The 21,505-nt window shown below is 42.1% G+C and overlaps 1 protein-coding gene across 1 annotated transcript in view; it reads right to left on the bottom strand.

Moving 5' to 3' along the window:
* Positions 1-6,909: 6,909 nt before the first annotated feature.
* GRK6 (G protein-coupled receptor kinase 6) overlaps positions 6,910-21,505 on the bottom strand; it is a 114,425-nt gene continuing 99,829 nt past the window's right edge. Inside the window, exons 15-16 of the mRNA XM_073620517.1 lie at positions 20,899-21,033; positions 6,910-14,809 (exon numbers count right to left, since the gene is read on the bottom strand). Coding sequence (XP_073476618.1) covers positions 14,759-14,809; positions 20,899-21,033 — 186 coding nt within the window. The 3' untranslated portion in view covers positions 6,910-14,758. The remainder of the gene's footprint in view (positions 14,810-20,898; positions 21,034-21,505) is intronic.

The raw sequence follows: 21,505 nt of genomic DNA on the forward strand, positions 1-21,505 counted from the left end.
TAAATGAAATAGATTTTTTTTTTTTTAATTCAGCGCTTTTTCAATGTGAAATGTGTAAATATATATTAATATGCATGTGTAAAAATATTCACTTACAAAGCAAACAAAAAAAAAAATTTTCCTTGTTTATCGTTTATAAAAAAAGACATGAACAAAAGAAAAAAAGCAGGAAAATAATAATTAAATGGAGGAGAGTAGGGATTTAATTAAGGCTGATTAGAGTAAATTAAGAGTTATTAAGGGGTTAAACAGAGGAACATTTGTTCATCCCTTTGATCTGCAGATGAAGAAACAGTAATATACAAAAAGAAACAATGTTTCTTTTTATTTTAGTGTTTCAGGGCTGAGCAATGTTGGTGATAAACATTGCTGGCTGCTTTTTTTTTTTTTTTTTTTATGACAGCTCCAATTACCTGACTTCTTTAACACTGGGGAGACCCACTGACAGCTCAAAGAGCCGAGCCTCAAAGTATCGGTGCATTTGCACGAGTACAGATACTTGTGCAAATACTCAGTATCGGCACCGATACAGGTACTAGTATCGGTGCAACCCTAGCGAAATGGATGCGGGGAAACCCACACCGGCCTATGCGCACTGCCCTCTGAATTGAAGGCACATGGAATGCACTGTTATTCCAGAGTGCTGGGCTGCGACTCCCATGCGTGGGAGTGACGTCGCGGCTAAGCCATTTAAACGGCTAGAGCCCGCAAACCTGGAAGGAAGAGCGAGTGAAGATAGAAGCCCTCACAGCGCATCACTAGAGGGATACATTTTACAGGTAAGTCTGTCATAATGTGCTAGTATGCAATGCATACTAGCACAAAATACCATTAACTTGCAGGGGAAACAAAATTTTTTTCTTCATTTCCGGACTAAACTACCACTTTAACCACTTCAGCCCCGGAGAATTTACCCCCTTCCTGACCAGAGCACTTTTTTCGATTTGGCGCTGCATCGCTTTAACTGACAATTGCGCGGTTGTGCGACGTGACTCCAACATTATGGCGGACACATCGGACAATTGTGACACATTTTTGGGACCATTTGCATTAATACAGCGATCAATGCTATAAAAATGCATAGATTACTGTAAAAATGTCACTGGCAGTGAAGGGGTTAACACTACGGGGCGATCTAGAGGTTAAATGTGTTCCCTGGGAGGTGATTCTAACTGAAGGGGGAGGGGACTGACTAGAGGAAGTGACGGATTGTGGTTCCTAGCTAATAGGAACACACGATCTGTCACTCCTGTCAGAACAGAACAGGGAAGTGTGTGTTTACACACACTCGTCCCTGTTTTGTGTCTCCCACTCACGATCGCTCGTGGCTGGCGGTCATCGCGACCGGCGGCCATGAGCATTGGCACCCCTGCTGTGCAGCAGTCGCATGCGTCTGCTCTCCTGGCCCCGTGAGCCGATGTATAGCTACGACGGCTCGCGCAAGGGAGCCAGCCTGCCGCAGTATAACTGCGGCGGCTGGTTAGGAAGCGGTTAAATCACATATCATCTAGACCAAATGTTTTTCAACTCCAGTCCTCAAGTATCCCCAACAGGTCATGTTTTCAGGATTTCCCTCAGATCAAACGGCTGTGGTTATGACTAAGGCAGTGAAACTGATCAAGTCACCTGTGCAAAATAATGGAAAATGAAAACATGACCTGTTGGGGGTACTTGAGGACTGCAATTGAGAAACATTGATCTAGACCAATGGTCTCCAAACTGCGGTCCAGGGGCTGGATGCAGGCCTTTGCATGCCTTTATCAGGACCTTGGGGCACGATTGCATTCCTACTGATAGGTGTTAGAATAGTGTCTCCTAACAACAATGGGGCACCATTTCTCCCACTGACGCCAACAATGGGCTTTATTCCTCCCAATGATACCAACAATGGGGCACTATTCCTCCCACTAATACAAACTGTGGTGATGTTTACTCCCACTGATGCCAGGAAAATTGCCACTTCTGCTGGCCACAGTTCAGCCCCAGCCCCCCCCCCCAAGGCCGGAAGAACAATAAACTGGCCCTTTGATTAGAAAGTTTAGAGACCCCTGATCTAGACAGCAGAAAATTTGCTGAATTGTCCATGCTACATTAATGGAGATGCAACTCCACAAAAGAAGCAATCACCTTATTATATTACATATTATGTACAGTTATGCCTCAGCAATGAGGAGTAAGGCAATTTTTAATCTTGCAGAATGAAAAAATATTTGGTTTAAAAAAATTGCTATGCAATGTTACTGCAGGGGATTGACGCATGCTTGTTAGAAAGAGTAGTCCTATGAGATTAATCTGATGGGATATATTTGAATGAGTGGAATCACGCAAGTGGCTCTTGTATTAGAAACATTTAAATGAATAACCAGCCTTTTACCCTAAATGTGCTATGTACACCCCCAAAAAATAACATGCCCTGTCGTCCCCCCACCATACACACACACTGCTGTACCAGCAATTCCTTGTTGTCAATATTACAGCCAGGACTTGCTGTGTAAATACAGCAGCTGACCCCAAACACTGCTGTCAAAAACTGACCTGACCAGTGTTTGTAAATTGTTTCGAAGCCCAAGTCGGTGATACAAAGTAATATTATGCTACTTTTGTATCTACTCTGCTTCATTCATCTGCAGATCAAAGGGATAAGTTTCAATCTGCATATAGTGTTGAACCCTTTGTTAACCCTAATCAGTCCTAAATAATGCATCTCCCTCATGTTTTTGGTAATCTTTTGTTATTTTTAAACCGGTAACGTTTTAACTTTTTTTAATTGGTTTGTTAAATTTATTTAGTGCCACATAAAAAAATAAAATAAAAAATAAAAATAAAAAAACAAAATGGAAAAAGCCTTTATTTAATTTCTAAATGTCTTTCAACCAGAAGTGTAAATTTTTGTATTTTAAAGGAGCAAATCATAGATATAAACTTTTACTATATCCACAGTAATCACCAAAAAAAAAAAAAATACAACTCTAAAACAGTGCTGACTCCAATCTTCCATTCCAAGAAAAAAAAAAAAAAAAAAAGGAAGTTTTGAAAAGGAAAGGAAAGAAACAGGAAGAAAGAAGAGAAAGAAGAAGAAAGGATTTGAGTCAGCATGGTGTTAGGATTGTATTTTCTGGTGATTACGGTATATACCCTCGAGAAAGGTTTACAGTCTTTTGATCCTCTTGTGACAGATTGACAGTTATTTCATAAGTGCTACATTGATATTGGTTGAATGCTGCAAATAAGGTGATTGCCAACACGTGGGTAAATCTCTCATTAGCTCCTAATTACTTATGAAACTCTAACCCAAGCCATATGGAGTTCCACTTTTATGACGAAAGCTACAACACTTTAATGTGGTTATTACAATAGAATTTACAGTATCTAAAGTGTTACTAAACCCACAACAGTAAAATCAGATTGTTTTAGAAGAAAAGCATGCTTGTTATACTCACTGTACATAAGGAGATAATCCTCCACATTGTGTAAAAAGGCTGTTTGATCCTGTCTTCTGATTCTCCCCTTCTGCCACTGTCCTCAATTCATCTGCTAATATAGTACAGAGCCTTTGGAGTCACTCTGCGCATGCTCAGTGTAGTGTGTATTGCTAAAGAGTTGTTTTTGTTCTTGGGAGGGTGCATGTAATCGACACAGGGCCAATCAGCACTGTCCAGACAGAGGGTCAGAGGTCTTGCAGCCTCATAGGACAGTCAGAGGAGAATGAAAACTCCTCTTACAAGCTTAAGCCAGTGCTCAGCCAGACAGCAATAGAAGTCACAAGACTGCTATATACTGGTGATGAGAAAAGGTATTTAGCAGTTTATATTTACTAAAATGATTGCATTTCCATGTACTGTGGGAGACCAGGGAGTCCCTGGTTTAGTAACACTTTAAAATGACTGTGGGAAGCAATGTTTTCAAACACAAACCTGTCATTGTACTGCTTCCATAGTTTTTTTTTTACAAAAGTTATGTAAAAATTAAATCCCATGTTCCATATTGGTGTGGATACTTCTGTATGCGTGGCTGTTTATGTTGTCCATGGCTATCTTACGTTATGTAACTTTTAGGTTTAGTGATCCTTTAGGTGAGCGAGGAAAGGTAGGGATGTAACAATAACCAATGTTAATTCCCCTGTTTTACTGACATGCGATTTTTGATTGCGCTAACCCAGAGTACACTTGATAACTGTATCTGTCTATGGCACAGTGTACTGGGGTACAAACTTTACATGCCTGTACAGTTGTATGCAAAAGTTTAGAAACCCCTGACAATTTCCATGATTGTAATTTATAAATATTTGGATCAGCAATTTCATTTTGATCTATCAAATAAATGAAGGATACAGTAATATTTCAGTAGTGAAATGGGGTTTATTGGATTAACAGAAAATGCGCAATATGCATCAAAACAAAATTAGACAGGTGCATAAATTTGGGCACCCCAACAGAAAAAAAAAAATCACATCAATATTTAGTAGAGCCTCCTTTAGCAGAAATAACAGCCTCTAGACGCTTCCTATAGCCTGTAATGAGTGTCTGGATTCTGGATGAATATATTTTGGACCATTCCTCCTTACAAAACATCTCCAGTTCAGTTAGGTTTGATGGTTGCCGAGCATGGACAGCCCGCTTTAAATCACCCCACAGATGTTCAATGATATTCAGGTCTGGGGCCTGGGATGGCCATTTCAGAACATTGTACCTGTTCCTCTGCATAAATGCCCGAGTAGATTTTGAGCAGTGTTTTGGGTCGTTGTCTTGTTGAAATATCCAGCCCTGGCGTAACTTCAACTTTGTGACTGATTCCTCAACATTATTCTCAAGAATCTGCTGATATTGAGTGGAACCCATGCGACCCTCAACTTTAACCCTGTGTGGCCAGTACCGGCACTGGCCACACAGCCCCACAGCATGATGGAACCTCCACCAAATTTTACTGTGGGTAGCAAGTGTTTTTCTTGGAATGCTGTGTTCTTTTCCCGCCATGCATAACGACCTTGTTATGACCTTATTTGAATCCTTGTTTCATCAGTCCACAGCACCTTATTCCAAAATGAAGCTGGCTTGTCCAAATGTGCATTTGCATACCTCAAGCGACTCAGTTTGTGTTGTGTGTGCAGAAAAGGCTTCTTTTGCATCACTCTCCCATACAGCTTCTCCCTGTGCAAAGTGCACTGAATTGTTGAAGGATGCACAGTTATGCCCCGTACACACGGTCGGACAAAATCCTAGGATTTTTTCTGACGGATGTTGGCTCAAACTTGTCTTGCATACACACGGTCACACAAAGTTGTCGGAAAATCCGATCGTTCTGAACGCGGTGACGTAAAACACGTACGTCGGGACTATAAACGGGGCAGTGGCCAATAGCTTTCATCTCTTTATTTATTCTGAGCATGCGTGGCACTTTGTCCGTCGGATTTGTGTACACACGATCGGAATTTCCGACAACAGATTTTGTTGTCGGAAAATTTTATCTCCTGCTCTCCAACTTTGTGTGTCGGAAAATCCGATGGAAAATGTGTGATGGAGCCCACACACGGTCGGAATTTCCGACAACACGCTCCGATCGGACATTTTCCATCGGAAAATCCGACCGTGTGTACGGGGCATTACACCATCTGCAGCAAGTTGATGTTGTAGGTCTTTGGAGGTGGTCCGTGGGCTGTTTTTGATCGTTCTCACCATCCTTCGCCTTTGCCTCTCCAATATTTTATGTGGCCTTCCACTTCTGGCCTTAACAAGCACTGTGCCTGTGGTCTTCCATTTCCTCACAGTGGACACTGACAACTTAAATCTCTGCGATAACTTTTTGTAGACTTCCCCTAAACCATAATGTAGAACAATCCTTGTTTTCAAGTCATTTGAGAGTTGTTTTGAGGCCCCCATGTTGCCACTCTTCAGAGGAGCGTCAAAGAGAGCAACAACTTGCAATTGACCATCTTAAATACCTTTTTTCATGATTGAATGCACCTGTCTATGAAGTTCAAGGCTTAATGAGCTCACCAAACTAATTGTGTGTTCCAATTAATCAGTGCTAAGTAGTAACAGGTATTCAAATCAACAAAATGACAAGGGTGCCCACATTTATGCACCTGTCTAATTTCGTTTTGATGCATATTGCGCATTTTCTGTTAATCCAATAAAACCCTATCATTGAACATCTGTGGGGTGATTTGAAGCGGGCTGTCCATGCTCGGCAACCATCAAACCTAACTGAACTGGAGATGTTTTGTAAGGAGGAATGGTCCAAAATACATTCATCCAGAATCCAGACACTATGATACAGGCTATAGGAAGCGTCTAGAGGCTGTTATTTCTGCTAAAGGAGGCTCTACTAAATATTGATGTGATTTTTTTCTGTTGGGGTGCCCAAATTTATGCACCTGTCTAATTTCGTTTTGATGCATCTTGCGCATTTTCTGTTAATCCAATAAACCTTATTTCACTACTGAAATATTACTGTGTCCTTCAGTTATTTGATAGATCAAAATGAAATTGCTGATCCAAACACCCAAATATTTATAAATGACAATCATGGAAATTGTCAGGGGTTTCTAAACTTTTGCATACAACTTTATATGGTGCTACTGTGTAGAAGGTTTGATAAGGAGCCTCTGTCACACAGGTAACAATACTCCAATCTACAACACAAGTAAAAAAGGTGCACATGTAGTCCTAACCTAAATATGTGGACAAACAAATGTAATTCTGCAAAAGAGCCTTACAGTCATACTACAAATAACCCCTAGATGGCAGTCTTGAAATGCATTTTTCATTGAAAGTGTTTCACATGTATGAACTATCATGAAATATAAATAAATATTCAATAAGCTGCAGTTCATATAGAAGTTTTCTGTCCAAATAAAACACAAAAACTTTAGCATCTTGATGATTTCAGAAATTCACACGGACCACAAGAAAAAGTCTGGAGTGTTTTTTTTTCTTAGAAAACAAAAATGTATAAAATCAACAAGACATGTTACAAAGGAGAAATAAAATATCCAGGCATTTTGGTGACATTGCAGCAGTGCAGTTAGGTAGTAGTGCTACGATAATACAAGGCATCCAGGTGGCTGTCCTCTGGGAGCAGAAGAGGAGATTTATTAATCCTGCTCCGTTATGAGCCAGTTCTTCCCTCCAGCCTGCTGGAAGGACATACATGATGTTAGGCACCAGCCAGGCTCCCCGGAGCCATGCTACTTTTATGTTTTTCAATAAAACAGACATTTTACGGGTGGAAAATGTATATGCGACACTTTTATGAGTGATTTGTGCTTCACTGTTTTGCTACACATTAAAATGAGATTTTTGTACTTACCATACAATTGATTTCTTGAAATTCATTGAGGGATACAGGAAATTTGAGACTTTTGGGTTATACTGCTGCCTACAGGAAGATTTGGACACTGGAAAAACAAAAAACTAGTTGCCAGAAAGGTATAACCCCCTCTACTCACAGCATGTTTCAGTTTAGTGGAAAAGTATTACCAAAAGCATAATCAAAGGGATGGGTGGGACCTATGGCCCTAAATGAACTTTAAGTAATGAATTTTATGGCAAGTACAAGAATCCCATTTTCTTTCTTGCCGATTGAGGGACACAGGAATTCACAGACTGCTGGAACATCCAAAAGCAGTCCAACTGAGGGGTGAGTAACAGCAACAAAACACTAACAGACCCACAAGAAAAACCAACACTACGAGGGACTTCATGCAGCTGAAAGCGCCATCTAAAAAGGACCTTACGCCCAAAGCTTGCATCAGATGAGGCCGGAGCATCCACTTGATAAGATCTGTGGGAACATGTGAACAGAAGGCCAGATGGCAGCTTTGAATCTGGAAAACCATAGCCTGATGTTGAAAAGATCTAGTAGAGTGCACCTTGACAGGAAAGGGTGGAACCACACTCTATGACCATAAGCTTGAAAGATGATCTGTCTGAGCAACCCGGAAATGGTGGGACTGGTGGGAAGACCAGAAAGGGTCCTTTACAGGATATAAGTCACCAGCTCAGATACATGCCTTTCAGAAGCAACAAGCAACACCGACGTGTGGGTGATGGGGGAAAATGGAATATCTGATAGACTTAAAAAATTTTTTAGGTGCCAAATAAACCAAATACAGAACCACATGCCACATGACAAATACTAAAAACACAAAAGTCTTAAACAGTGGGAAGCTAGTGGTCTCTGGAACAAGATCACAAGCACTAACATCTGCTCCTTGATAGTATTCAGAGCCAAAACGCTGATTTGGCTGCGGCCCCCGACCAGCACCTGAACTGGCTGCTGGTCAGAGCCGCAGCTATCTTTCTACACCCGAAGCCACCACTGCCTGTGTTCCAACCTGAAGCCTGACATCTAATGTGCTACCAGCAGCTTCCTGGCCGAACTCTGCTTAAGCCAGCCACTGCCGAGCTCTACAGCCCTATTGTGATCCTTGGAGGTTTTTATGGGTGTTTTATGACAAGCCCTGATCTTTTTTTACTAGTGAGTCAATTTTTATTGCTTTTAATATTTTATTAAACATTCTACACTTACATGGAGGCTGACATTTGCAGGAAGGCCAGATAACATCTCACTCAGATGGGATGAAATTGTTCTTCACTTAAGCTGGCCACACATTATACAATTTTCTTATTCAATTTCCTATATATTTAACTTCAATTATGTAGTTCAAGGGCCTGCCTGACTGCATACAAATTGAAAGTGTTTAGGGTCTGATCTCATATTATATGGTTTTGGTAAAGTGAACTGAAAATTGTACAAGAAAAAAAACTGTACAATGTATGGTCAGCCTTACACCAAGCAAAGTATGCCTTCCAAGTGCAATAGTAGACATTGTGGAAAATATTCTTCTAGTTTTTAGCATTGTGGAAAATACCAATTCAGAGATGCCTCTGTCCCTCAAGACCTGGGCTTCAACAGCCATGCCATTAAAGCCAGTGACCGTGTAGCAGGATGGTAATCCAGTTCCTGGTATTAAAGAGCTGGAAGAGCCCACAGAGCATCTGCCAGGAGTCTGCTTATTTTGGAGTACCACATCTGCCTGGGCAAGTCCGAAGTTGTGTAGATGACCAGAATGTCCTCCCTCCATCTTTATCCTGCAGAACAGACGAGGAAGGAGTTTCAGGAGGTAAAGCATAGATCAGGGTGTCCTGATCCCTTCATTGTTTCTGCCAGAGGATCTCTGCGCCTGGTGACAACACCTGTCTAGTTTTTTGTTGAACCCGAAGGCCAGTAGAGCCACATCCAGTGACCCCCACCTGTGACAAAGGTCCTGAGACACCTTCAGGTGAAAGTCTCCTTGATGGAGAAAGGCTATGACAGGACTGGTGGATTCCGTGCAGAATTTCTGGGCCCAAAGACATTTAAGAACTGTAAATGGGTTGAAGTAGAACCACTGGTACTGGGGCAATGACCCCTTGGCTCCAGAAGTCCCACAAAAGCTACATGGAGATCTGCTAATCTGTGCAGTGATACAGGTAGATTGGAAGGAATAAACAGAGGTAGGGACAGAGAGTGAAGTTCTAGATTGAAGCTCTGGAACCCCCTCCCGCACCCAAGCAACGGAGATGCTTGCCTAAAATGTCCACAAAGCCTACCAGGCGTTTCTCACTATCAAAAGGGTTAGAAAGTATTTCCGAAGGCTTGGGGAACTTGGAAGTCCAGGGTTTGTGAGCGGACTGGGTGACAGGTTTGGGCTTGGTTTTGAGAGTTAAAGCCTAGGAATGATTAAAGGAATGCTTCTTGGCCTCTGTGGAGGGATGAATCCTCCCGGACTGAGTCCTAGGTTTCTTGTTAGGACAGATGTATACATATGCTCCCTAAGTAGAGGATCCGCTTGAATAGCAATCAACTAAGCAGCTAGAATTTGGCAAATTAGTGTTATGGCCAGAGCAGGTGGAAAAGTAGGGTATACCTGAGAGAGAAAGGTGTGAGGAAGGGCCTCCAATTGCTTGTCAATGAGGTCCTTGAAATAAGGTACATTCTACAGGGATGGTTAGGGTTTTGTTAGGATGAGATACTGCCAGATCCAAAGCAGGGCACCCAATTTTTAACAGTCTTCCCCAAACGGGTACAGGACTGACAGCTACTTGGGAGGGGTGAACATCTTTGTCAGGGTTTTCTAGTCACTATTAAAAGGACAATGTAAAACAACCAAAAAGGTTGTGGTGACCCTAATTGAGCCTAGGCTGGGAACTGCACTGTTAAAAGCAGCAGACGGAGTCTCAAGTTTTAAGGTAGCACAAACTGCTTTAATAAATCCAAAATGGTCTTCAAGTCTGGGAGTATATGCAGTCTCCTCAGGCGTATTGTTGTTTGTTAAGAACTTAAGGGGTTGTAAACCCTTGTGTTTTTTCACCTTAATGAATCCTATGCATTAAGGTGAAAAAACTTCTGACACTGACCAGCCCCCCAGTTTTACTCAACTGAGCCTGTTTGTTCCCAAGCCGGAGACGCGCAAACCCTCTCTGGCCGGGGTCTTGGCTCTTGATTGGATAGATTGATAGCAGCGCGGCCATGGGCTCCCGCTGCTGTAAATCAAATCCAATGACGCGGGCGCCAGGGGGCGGGGCCGAGTTCAGCATTCTGTGTCTTTGGACGCAAATGCTGGACTCAGGAGCTCGCCTGCACATTAACCCCCAGGGACAGCGCTTCTCCTAGGGGGTTTTCCGATGTGGGGAGGAGCCATGAGTGCCATTGGGGGACCCCAGAAGTCGAGGATCACAGCCACTCTGTGCAAAACGAACTGCACAGTGGAGGCAAGTATTATATGTTTATTATTTAAAAAAAACAAAAAAAGAACAAAAAACAAGGGTTTACAACCCCTTAAGAGACTCAGCGTCTAATGGAATCTTGATGACTGAAACCTCAGGCCACTAATACCTCAGGTAGCTCAGATAAGAATTCTTCAGTGGAATATGTGGACGCATTCATGGCCTCTGCGGTCAGTCAGCAATTAAAGTTGCTCCATAAAATCCTGCATGGCTGTGGTGAAATGCTTTTGAGACATTGCTGAAGGGGATTGGGGGGAGGGCACTCTCGACAGAGCTACGGAAGACTCAGAGGATGGTGTAGACTCAAGCAGAGGGCAAAATACCAGGCTGCCAAAGTCAGGACCTTCAGAGGGTGTACTGTAGGCAGCACCAAAACAGTTAGCAGATCTTAAGCTGAAGATTCCTGGAGCTGTGAGACTGTTATCCAAGTGTCTGGGATCAGACATGCTGCACCGCAGGCAGAAGCAACATAGCTCAGGGTATAAGGTCAGGTTTTGAACACTCACGAACCAGTTACTGGTAGCAGGAAAGGTTAAGGTGGCCAGAGGTGAGGGCAACAGAGATAAACTAAGGATAAATCAACGTCAATTGCAGTCAGGAGTAGCAGCAGGAAGGTGCTTCCTCTATACTAAATGGCAGAAAAGGGTGTAAGAAGCACGTACGACATTACACCCCACTGGATGATGTCAAAGGCCAGTCCCTTGGCATTACTCTTTTCACGGTAAACTGATAGAAAGCATGAATTTCAAATGGTCCTTAGTAGCCCTAGTAACATGGTGGCTCCTGGTGCACAGCCCACACAGGGCTGATGCTGTTCCATGGCTCTGGATTCATAAAGCACTCAGTACATTCAGGTCTGCAATGCAGAGCAGACATTAATGTGACCTTCAGGAACTAACCTCACAATTTTCCAGTCCAGTGGGGACTTTGTACGGTCTCCAAAGCTAGTGCTGCGGATTCATATAAAAGGCCACCTGAGCAGCTTGCAGAGAAGTCTTGACAGAGCAAAAAAAAATCTTGATCAAAGAAAAGGTTACACTTTCTCAGTAGAGCAGAGGAAAGGTGTCTATCTTCTTAGGACATTAGCAAAAATGATTATGCTCTTGGTACCGCTTCACCAAACTGAGGCATGCTGGGAGTAGAAGGGACTGTAGCAGGCTAGCCATTGTTTTTTCTTTTTAAACACAGGCAGCCCCTGAGTTATGAACATTCGAGTAACGAATGACTCCTAATTACAAACGGAGGGAGACAACAGGAAGTGTGAGGAAATCTACCTCTAGGAAGGAAAATTCACTCCTGTAAGAGTTATTATGGGAAAAAGGTGTCTCCACTGAAGCTTTATCACCAATCCTTCAAGACAACCCAAAATTGTCAAATCGAATTGTCACAGGGACAGAAAGTAAAGTGAAATCTTCTGAACAGGGGCACAAACAGCAAAACAAATGTTACACGGATGTTAACCCTTCCCTATTATTCAACTACAAATTCAACAAAGTGGAGTTACGCCTCCCCCTCAAACATTTTACACATACTGTAGCTGCTGGCTTTTAATATTAGGAGACTTACCTATCCTGCAGTCCAGAGATGTCCGCACCCCAGGTGGTGTTTCCATTGCTGCCGCCGCCATTGCCAGTACGGGAACCCGGCCGTGAAGCCTTATGGGCAAAGCGCACTGCGCTACCCTACTGGCCCGACAGCAGGGAAAGGAGGAGGGAGCTACACTTCTGATGTACCTTGCCGTGGCGAGGTCTGACAGAAGTGGGGACGGGGTTCCCCCCCAAAGGTGGGGGGGGGGGGAGACCAGAACTTATCTTGTTTGTAACCTGGGGACTGCCTGTACTGCTGTTTAAACCCTCCTGTAGGCAGCAGTATAACCCAACAATCTCTGAAATCCTGTGCCCCTCATTAAAGGAGAAAGAAAAACAGCGACAATTCAGTTCAATGTACTTTTCCTGAAAACAGAAATGTAAAAAGGCACAGGCATGGACACCGAGGGGACAGGGCTATGGGAGTGGCACACAGGCGCTTAAAGAGCAGTATTAACAATGACATTTCATATACAGGTCCATTTTAAGGGGGGAAAAAAAAATTATAAAAGCCTGTTCAGATTCAAAATGCTATGGTTGGAGATTTTGGAATGTAAAGATGGTCTATAGCTAAAACTGTAAAGATAAGTGCTCTCTCATGAGTGGGCTCCCCTCTCTGTATTCAACATTACTTACATTTGACACTTCTCTTCAGAGATCTTACCTGTGGGTCTTGCCTGGCACTGCACAATATTTCTTCCAAATGCTTTCCAGTTAACCAGTGTGGCCTATGATGGCTTTACACTCTGAATTCCATTTCAGTGTAAGGCTGGTCATCTGGCTTTCAATGTGATGTGGATTTAATTCAGAATGCACACTGGCCAACTGGAAAGATTTTGAAAGACAATTTCTGTGGCGTAAAAATTTACAGATACAACTTATGTAAGAGGATTTGTTTCATCTTTGCATCACCTGGAGCTAGTCACCTCACTGGCTATATGCAAGGGTTTACAACCACTTTACAGAGGTTTTAAAAATGTTCAATTTTCTTTTCTTTAAAATAAAAAAAACACATCACACACAGAGCAGAGCAGCCTCGATCCACCTCTTCTCGGGGGTCCCCCCGCTGGTGCTCCTCCCCCTTGCCAAGTGCCCCCAGAGCAAGCTTGCTCTGGGGGCCCTCGTGCATGCTCACTCCCTAGCCGCCTCTGTGTGTCTATGGGATACATAGAGAGTGTGGCTCAGTCCTGCCCCCTGCTCCCTCCTCACTGGCTGTGATAGACAGCCATTGAGGAAGAGACCTGGTATAGCTGCTGCGCTTGTGCACATCCCTGGATCGAGATTGCGCTCTGATAAGTATTAGAAGGGCCTGCTGGGGGAGCTGCACACTGAAAGTTTTTACCTTCATGCATAGAATGCATGAAGGTAAAAACCTTCACCCTTTACAACCACTTGATAAGTACATACACTAGGCTTTTAAATGTCTGTTGTGCTTAATAAGCCAGTTCAAAGAGCAGTTAACAAGTTCTTGAAACCATAGCAACCAATCATATTCCAACTTTTAATAATTTAAAGCAGTTAAAGCAAAATAAATAAAACAATGAATTGGTTGCTGTTGGCACATGTAGTACATGACTTTTCTAGGCTGAACAAGCATTGACAAAAAGCTGTGACCCTTTTAAATTGTGAAGATTGTCTGCAGCAGTTAATTCTTTAATAATATGTATAGCATAGTAATATGCTAGCTTAAAAGCGCCAGTGTGCCATCACCCTATGAAACCAGTCCCTTCCAACATTTGCAGGCTCACCACAACAGATTCTAAAGTATTACCCATAATGCCCAGTGTGGCATGAACAAACATTAAATCGCCTGCCTTGAAATTACACACCTAAATGCTTAAAAGTAGTTTTTCACATACTGGATTACTAAACATCCATTTTTAGCTTTACATAACATGAAAAAGACAAACATAACATATGCAAGTGGAGGTTTAACTCTCAAAAGGAGTTTGAAGTGAGGACTGTGGTAAATACCCTATGTATTCCTATACAGAAGTAAAAAAAAAAAAAAATACAAATTTTTAAACAAAAATAAAAAAAATCTTTTAGCACAAAGAAAGGACAGTGTGAAATATTGTGTGGTTTCCTTTCGCTAGTCCTTCCTGAGAGGCCTGTGCAGTCCTTTGGCCTATGGCAGCAAGGGATGGAGTTAATCAAGCCACTGAGGGCAAAAAAAAAAAAAAAAAACTCTGAAAATATACATTCCTATATTCATAGATTTCCATTTATACATAAAATATTTGACACAATTCCCCTAGCAGACAACTAGTGACCAATTCATGTAGCACTGTGTTGTAACTGCCTTTCTGGAGGGGAAGTGTGTGGTAAGTGTGCAAAAAAAAAAAAAAAACAAACACACAACTGTAAACCGGTTCAACTCAATTGTTTTGAAGTCCCGCAAAGCTATAGGCGAGTCGGCTCATCTTCACTATCACTGCAGTTACCACAACAGTCCTGGAGAAGGAGAAAAAGCACAATCAGAACAAATACAGTGAAAGAGGCCATGCGAATAAAAGCAAAAACTACAATTAAACTGTCTAAGAGCACAGGTTTGCTTCTATTCGCTATATACTTCCCACATATACAGTACTATGTACTTGACCTCTACTTCTCTGCAGCTATGTTCGGTGGATGGAAAAGGAAGGAAATACCCAGTCCTTTCAGATATTGAGGATCATGTGACAGCACTGGGCCAATTAGCGTGGCCTCACTGGTAAACTGTTGCCCTGTCGTAGGTATGACTAATAATATCTTACATAGGGCATTCCTTTTTTCCCCAGCAGTATAGGAGACAAAGAAAAGTAGGTATTTGTTGCTGAAGGTGCTGGCATTAACATTAACCCATTGGTTTGCCTTCCATATGTTCTATTTTAGGCATTTCTAGCAGGGACCTGCGGTGAGGTCAGTGGTTGGTGGGGCACTGGCTAGTATCAGAGCCAGATACACACAGGTTACATATTCACAAGTTATGTATTCGATTCTCATTATGTAGGCGATTACAGTTCTACTAGTTATACTCATTTAACAAAAATATTTACAAACAATGTCACTTTAAGATGCTTATCAGTCACCCTTTTTGTTGATGCTGGAAACAATATTTTTTTTATTCATGAAACTGTTTCCCCCCCCCCCAAAAAAAAACAAAAAACAAAAAAACACACGTTTGAAAAATTGCTGCGTAAATACCGTGTAACATAAAAAGTAGCAACAACCATCATTTTATTCCCTACGGCAGTGATGGTGAACCTTGGCACCACAGATGTTTTGGAACTACATTTCCCATGATGCTCAACTACACTGCAGAGTACATGAGCATCATGGGAAATGTAGTTCCAAAACATCTGGGGTGCCACGGTTCGCCATCACTGCCCTAGGGTGTATTTACTATATTTTGAAAAACTGTACTCAAGCAGGTGGCTTAACGGACAAATTAATGAAGTTTGAAGTTATAACATCAAACCAGTAATTTCACAGTAAATAGATAAATAAATGATTATGTTATTACATATAGCCAAATAATATATTATTTAGCTGCCCAGTAAAAGTGGCATGAGGGTTAAGACAAACCATTTAACACTGGCAGGGGTGCTATTCATTTATATAAAACTACCCCAAAAGGGAAAACAAATTATTACTTTAACTGCTTAAAATAACGTTAGCTGGAGTTCAGCTTTAATTTGTAAGTCAAGTTCATCTAAATCTGCTAGTGCATCTAACACTACCCTCTCTCCAGACTGACAATACAGCTGTTCAAAGGTGTCTCCAATGCTCCTTCATCCAAAAGGGGAGACCTCAGGTACCTCAGTACCATTGTGAATCCAAAAGACCCAATGTGTGAACCGTTCAGGCTCTCCAAAGGGTAGGAATCCTTGACATCCACCGCTGAGAGTGCCAGTCTGGGAGGAAGCTCGTCCCGGCTCCTGTGAACGCTGAATGTGTAAGGTCTCCCTTAAGCTGCACATCTATATCCCCATGATTAAGAGCCGAGGAGCAGAGTGGAACGCGTCGGGGGCATGGCCTGGTGGGAGTCCAGGCTGAGGTTGCCACTAACCTGTGATCCATGGGATTGTATATAGATGTGTGGATTAATGGAGACCTTCTTATACCTCAATACCATGCCATCTGATGCAGTGTGATCTTGAAAGTGCATGCACTACTTTTGGTGCAATTTGGTGCGATTTTCAGCAAATTCATTTGAACAGGATGAAAATCGCACTGGATCGCACCAAAAGTAGTTCCTGTATGATTCAGGTAGGAACTGACTCTAAGATAGAAAGTGCATTACTGGCTAGGACACTAGGTGCAAATAAAATATAATGCGGCCACCACATTTAGGGATTGATAAGCTACAGTATATATTACATTTTTATTTTTGGGTTTAATAGTACTTTAAGCACGCCAGAAAAAACAAAAATAGTGCAGCAATAATTCTTTGTATAAATGAACTCACTAGTTTAACAGTTTCCACGGGTACTAGATTTAGGTGTGTTTGTATATATAGCATACAAGTTATTAGTAATACATCTCATAGTTACAAAAGGATATGAGTACATAAAGGTGAGGTGATAACAGCTTGAAAAGCCACCACTTTTTTTGGCTCTCCCCTCATAACTCTGGTGTTAGTAATGCATGCTATCTGGTGTTGTTCTATGTATCTATGAACTACGCTTAGCCTTTGGATCAACTTTTATACATTTAAGGGATACTATTTTTTGTAACAATGAGAAGTATTGCTACAGTATCTCACAAAAGTGGGTACACCCCTCACATTTTTGTAAATATTTTATTCTTTTTATGTGACAACACTGAAGAAATGACACTTTGCTACAATGTAAAGTAGTGCGTGTACAGCTTGTATAACAGTGTAAATTTGCTAGCCCCTTAAAATAATTCAACACACAGCCATTAATGTCTAAACCGCTGGCAACAAAAGGGAGTACACCCCTAAGTGAAAATGTCCAAATTGGGCCCAATTAGCCATTTTCCCTCCTCGATGTCATGTGACTTATTAGGTTTACAAGGTCTCAGGTGTGAATGGGGAGCTGGTGTGTTAAATTTGGCGTTATCGCTCTCATGCTGGTCACTGGAAGTTTAACATGGCACAACATGGCACCTCATGGCAAAGAACTCTGAGGATCTGAAAAAAAAGAATTGTTGCTCTACATAAAGATTTTCCTAGGCTATAAGAAGATTACCAAGACCCTGAAACTGAGCTGCAGCACAGTGGCCAAGACCATACAGCGGTTTAACAGGACAGATTCCACTCAGAACAGGCCTCGCCATGGTCGACCAAAGAAGTTGAGTGCACGTGTTCAGAGTCATACCCAGAGGTTGTCTTTGGGAAATAGACGTACAAGTGCTGCCAGCATTTCTGCAGAGGTTGAAGGGGTGGGGGATCAGTCTGTCAGCGCTCAGACCATATGCCGCACACTGCATCAAATTAGTCTGCATGGCTGTCATCCCAGAAGGAAGCCTCTTCTAAAGATGATGCACAAGAAAGCCTGCAAACAGTTTGCTGAAGACAAGCAGACTAAGGACATGGATTACTGGAACCATGTCCTGTGGTCTGATGAGACCAAGCTAAACGTATTTGGTTCAGATGGTGTCAAGCGTGTGTGGCAGCAACCAGGTGAGGAGTACAAAGACAAATGTGTATCTTGCCTACAGTCAAGCATGGTGGTGGGAGTGTCATGGTCTGGGGCTGCATGAGTGCTGACCAGCACGGGGGAGTTACAGTTCATGGAGGGAACCATGAATGCCAACATGTACTGTGACATACTGAAGCAGAGCATGATCCCCTCTCTTTCGGAGACTGGGCTGCAGAGCAGTAGTCCAACATAATGACCCCAAACACACCTCCAAGACTACCACTGCCTTTCTAAAGAAGCTGAGGGTAAAGGTGACGGACTGGCCAAGCATGTCTCCAGACCTAAACCCTACTGAGCATCTGTGGGGCATCCTCAAAACGGAAGGTGGAGCAGTGCAAGGTCTCTAATATCCACCAGCTCTGTGATGTTGCCATGGAGGAGGGGAAGAGGACTCCAGTGGCAACCTGCGAAGCTCTGGTGAACTCCATGCCCAAGAGGGTTAGGGCAGTGCTTTTAAAATAATGGTGGCCACACAAAATATTGACATTTTGGGCCCAATTTGGACATTTTCACTTAGGGGTGTACTCACTTTTGTTGCCAGCGGTTTAGACATTAATGGCTGTGTGTTATTTTAAGGGGACAGCAAGTTTACACTGTTATACAAGGTCTACACTCGCTACTTTGCTACAATGTAAATGTCATTTCTTCAGTGTTGTCACATGAAAAAATATAATAAAATATCTACAAAAATGTGAGGGGTGTACTCATTTTTGTGAGATACTGTACATGCTGGTATGCCATTCATTGCTAATGTCTTCACATCTAAAATAAAAAAATCTAATACAGGTATATTGCAGCTTACCAATTATAAAATGTGGTGGCTGCATTGCATGCTGGAAATGAATAAAAAATGCAGCTGGCTCTCTATTAAAAAAACAAAAAAACAAACAAAAACAAACAAAAAAACAAAAACAAAAACAAAAAAACAAAAACACAGAATGAAGGGCACACTCTTCTGCTTTTTTATGTGTTTAACGCACATTTCAAATGCAAACAAATCTGGTGCCATTCTTGACTTCACTTTTAACTGCGGTGAAGTTTGTTAAAAGATAGCTAGCAGAACTGAAACCTTTCTATTGACCACTTCCTATTTTCTTTAAATACACAATAGACTGCACATAAAAGGCATTTAAAATACACATCTTAACATGTGTTAAAACACACATTTTTACCAAAAAAAGTGTGAAAACACCCCAAGATATAGACAGGCACAAGTACAGCCTCTATTTATTATTACAAGCCTACATGAGGGACAGTTTTATAGTACAACATGCCTTGAGCCCTATAGCTGTGTATCTGCAGTGTGAGATCATCCAAGGTACAGCTGCCTCTGACTGATAGTCTTACAGGATTTAGAGTAAGATTTATTAATGTCACTACTATGCTGCTCACAGTTCTCCTAGCAGAAGAGGAAGATGTAGCTGAGGACCAGCAGTACAAGGATCTCCCTGCTTGATCCACACTTTGCATGCTTTCTGCACTTCTGCTGCTTGATTATTTCTCAATCACTCATCAGGTCACTAGTCATTAGGGAGGCAGCTTTGATACACTAGATTGTCAAAAGTATTGGGACGCCTGCCTTTACAAGGCACATGAACTTTAATGGCATCCCAGTCTTAGTCCATAGGGTTCAATATTGAGTTGGCCCATCCTTTGCAGCTATAACAGCTTCAACTCTTCTGGGAAGGCTGTCCACAAGGTTTAGGAGTGTGTCTATGGGAATGTTTGACCATTCTTCCAGAAGCGCATTTGTGAGGTCAGGCACTGATGTGGATGAGAAGACCTGGCTAGAAGTCTCCGCTCTAATTCATCCCAAAGGTGTTCTATCAAGTTGAAGTTAGGACTGTGCAGGTCAGTCAAGTTCCTCCACCCCAAACTCACTCATCCATGTCTTTATGGACGTGGCTTTGTGCACTGGTGAGCAGTCATGTTGGAACAGGAAGAGTTCATCCCCAAACTGTTCCCACAAAGTTGGGAGCATGAAATTGTCCAAAATGTCTCAGTATGCTGATGCCTTAAGAGTTCCCTTCACTGGAACCAAGCCCAACCCCTTAAAAACAACCCCACACCATAATCCCCCACCACCAAATGATTTGGACCAGTGCACAAAGCAAGGTCCATAAAGACACGGATAAGCGAGTTTGGGGTGCAGTAACTTGACTGACCTGCACAGAGTCCTGACCTCACTCGATAGAACATCTTTTGGGTAAATTAGAGCAGAGACTTCTAGCCAGGCCTTCTCGTCCAATATCAGTGCCTGACCTCACAAATGTGCTCCTGGAAGAATGATCAAACATTCCCATAGACACACTCCTAAACCTTGTGGACAGCCTTCCCAGAAGGTTTGAAGCTGTTATAGCTGCAAAGGGTGGGACAACTTAATATTGAACTCTATGGACTAAGAAGCCATTAAAGTTCATGTGCGTGTAAAGCAGGTGTCCCAATACTTTTGACAATATAATGTATATAGAAGCAAAGCCCTGCTTCTATCAAGGTGGTCACAGACAGTGCAAAACAAGGCATGGCAAGTTAGTAATGGGGAAAAGATCATCTGCAGGGAGACCACTGGCAATACCAATGACTAGGCCTTTGCAGTTTGCCTGTCTTTTTAGGCACAGCTTTCACAGAACAGATCCCCTTTAAGGGCCCAGAGAACATGTTCTTCCAGATATCATAGTAAAAACAACAATCATTGTTATAACATAACAATTGTATAATAATGCTACAAAAAAAATATTTGTAAAATCTTTGACACTAGCTGTACACATTTATAAACATTAGGGGCTGATTTACTAAAACTGGATCCTGGAATGTATCCAGCTCTGAGAATAAGAGCCTGTTGCTATAATGACACACCAGTATAAATCCTAACATTCTCATTCTCTCTCCCATCACCTGTCTGCTGAACAGTCGCTGCAGCAGCCCTTTCTTGGGTTCTGGGGAAGGTAGACCTCTCCAGTCCAGATCAGGTGGGACAGGACCATCCATGGGCACTTCACTTAGTTCTTTGAAGCAGTCGGTCTCTATCATCTAAAAAGAGAACACATAATAAACATATTTTTATTATCAAATCTTTCCTATCATCAGTGACAGTGATAAATTGAAAGTGACAATACTGCAAAATACAAAGTCAGAAGGCATGCCCCAGCTGTATAACAACATTTTGACATTTCAAGGGGTAAGGCTAGGGCACTAAATAATAATATCAATGGGTGCGTTTGGAGACGGTCTCTGTGCCCATCCGCGCCCAAAAAGTGTCAGATATACAAACTGGAAAATGCGGGTGGTGGGTATTTTTGGGGCAAACAGAAAAAAAGGGATTTCAAATCCATACAAGCTCTATTGTTTACAGCTAAAAATCCACAATCTCAGCCATAGCTTTGGAAGTGTATCCCACAAAACATACACAAGGTTAACAAATACCATAAATGCTAAACACTATACATTTTCTGACCCAACCAAATTTTGATCCATTTATGGCCAGCTTAAAGGGGTGGGAAGC

The sequence above is a fragment of the Aquarana catesbeiana genome, linkage group LG03 (genome assembly GCF_042186555.1).
Source record: "Aquarana catesbeiana isolate 2022-GZ linkage group LG03, ASM4218655v1, whole genome shotgun sequence".
NCBI classification, from domain to species: domain Eukaryota; kingdom Metazoa; phylum Chordata; class Amphibia; order Anura; family Ranidae; genus Aquarana; species Aquarana catesbeiana.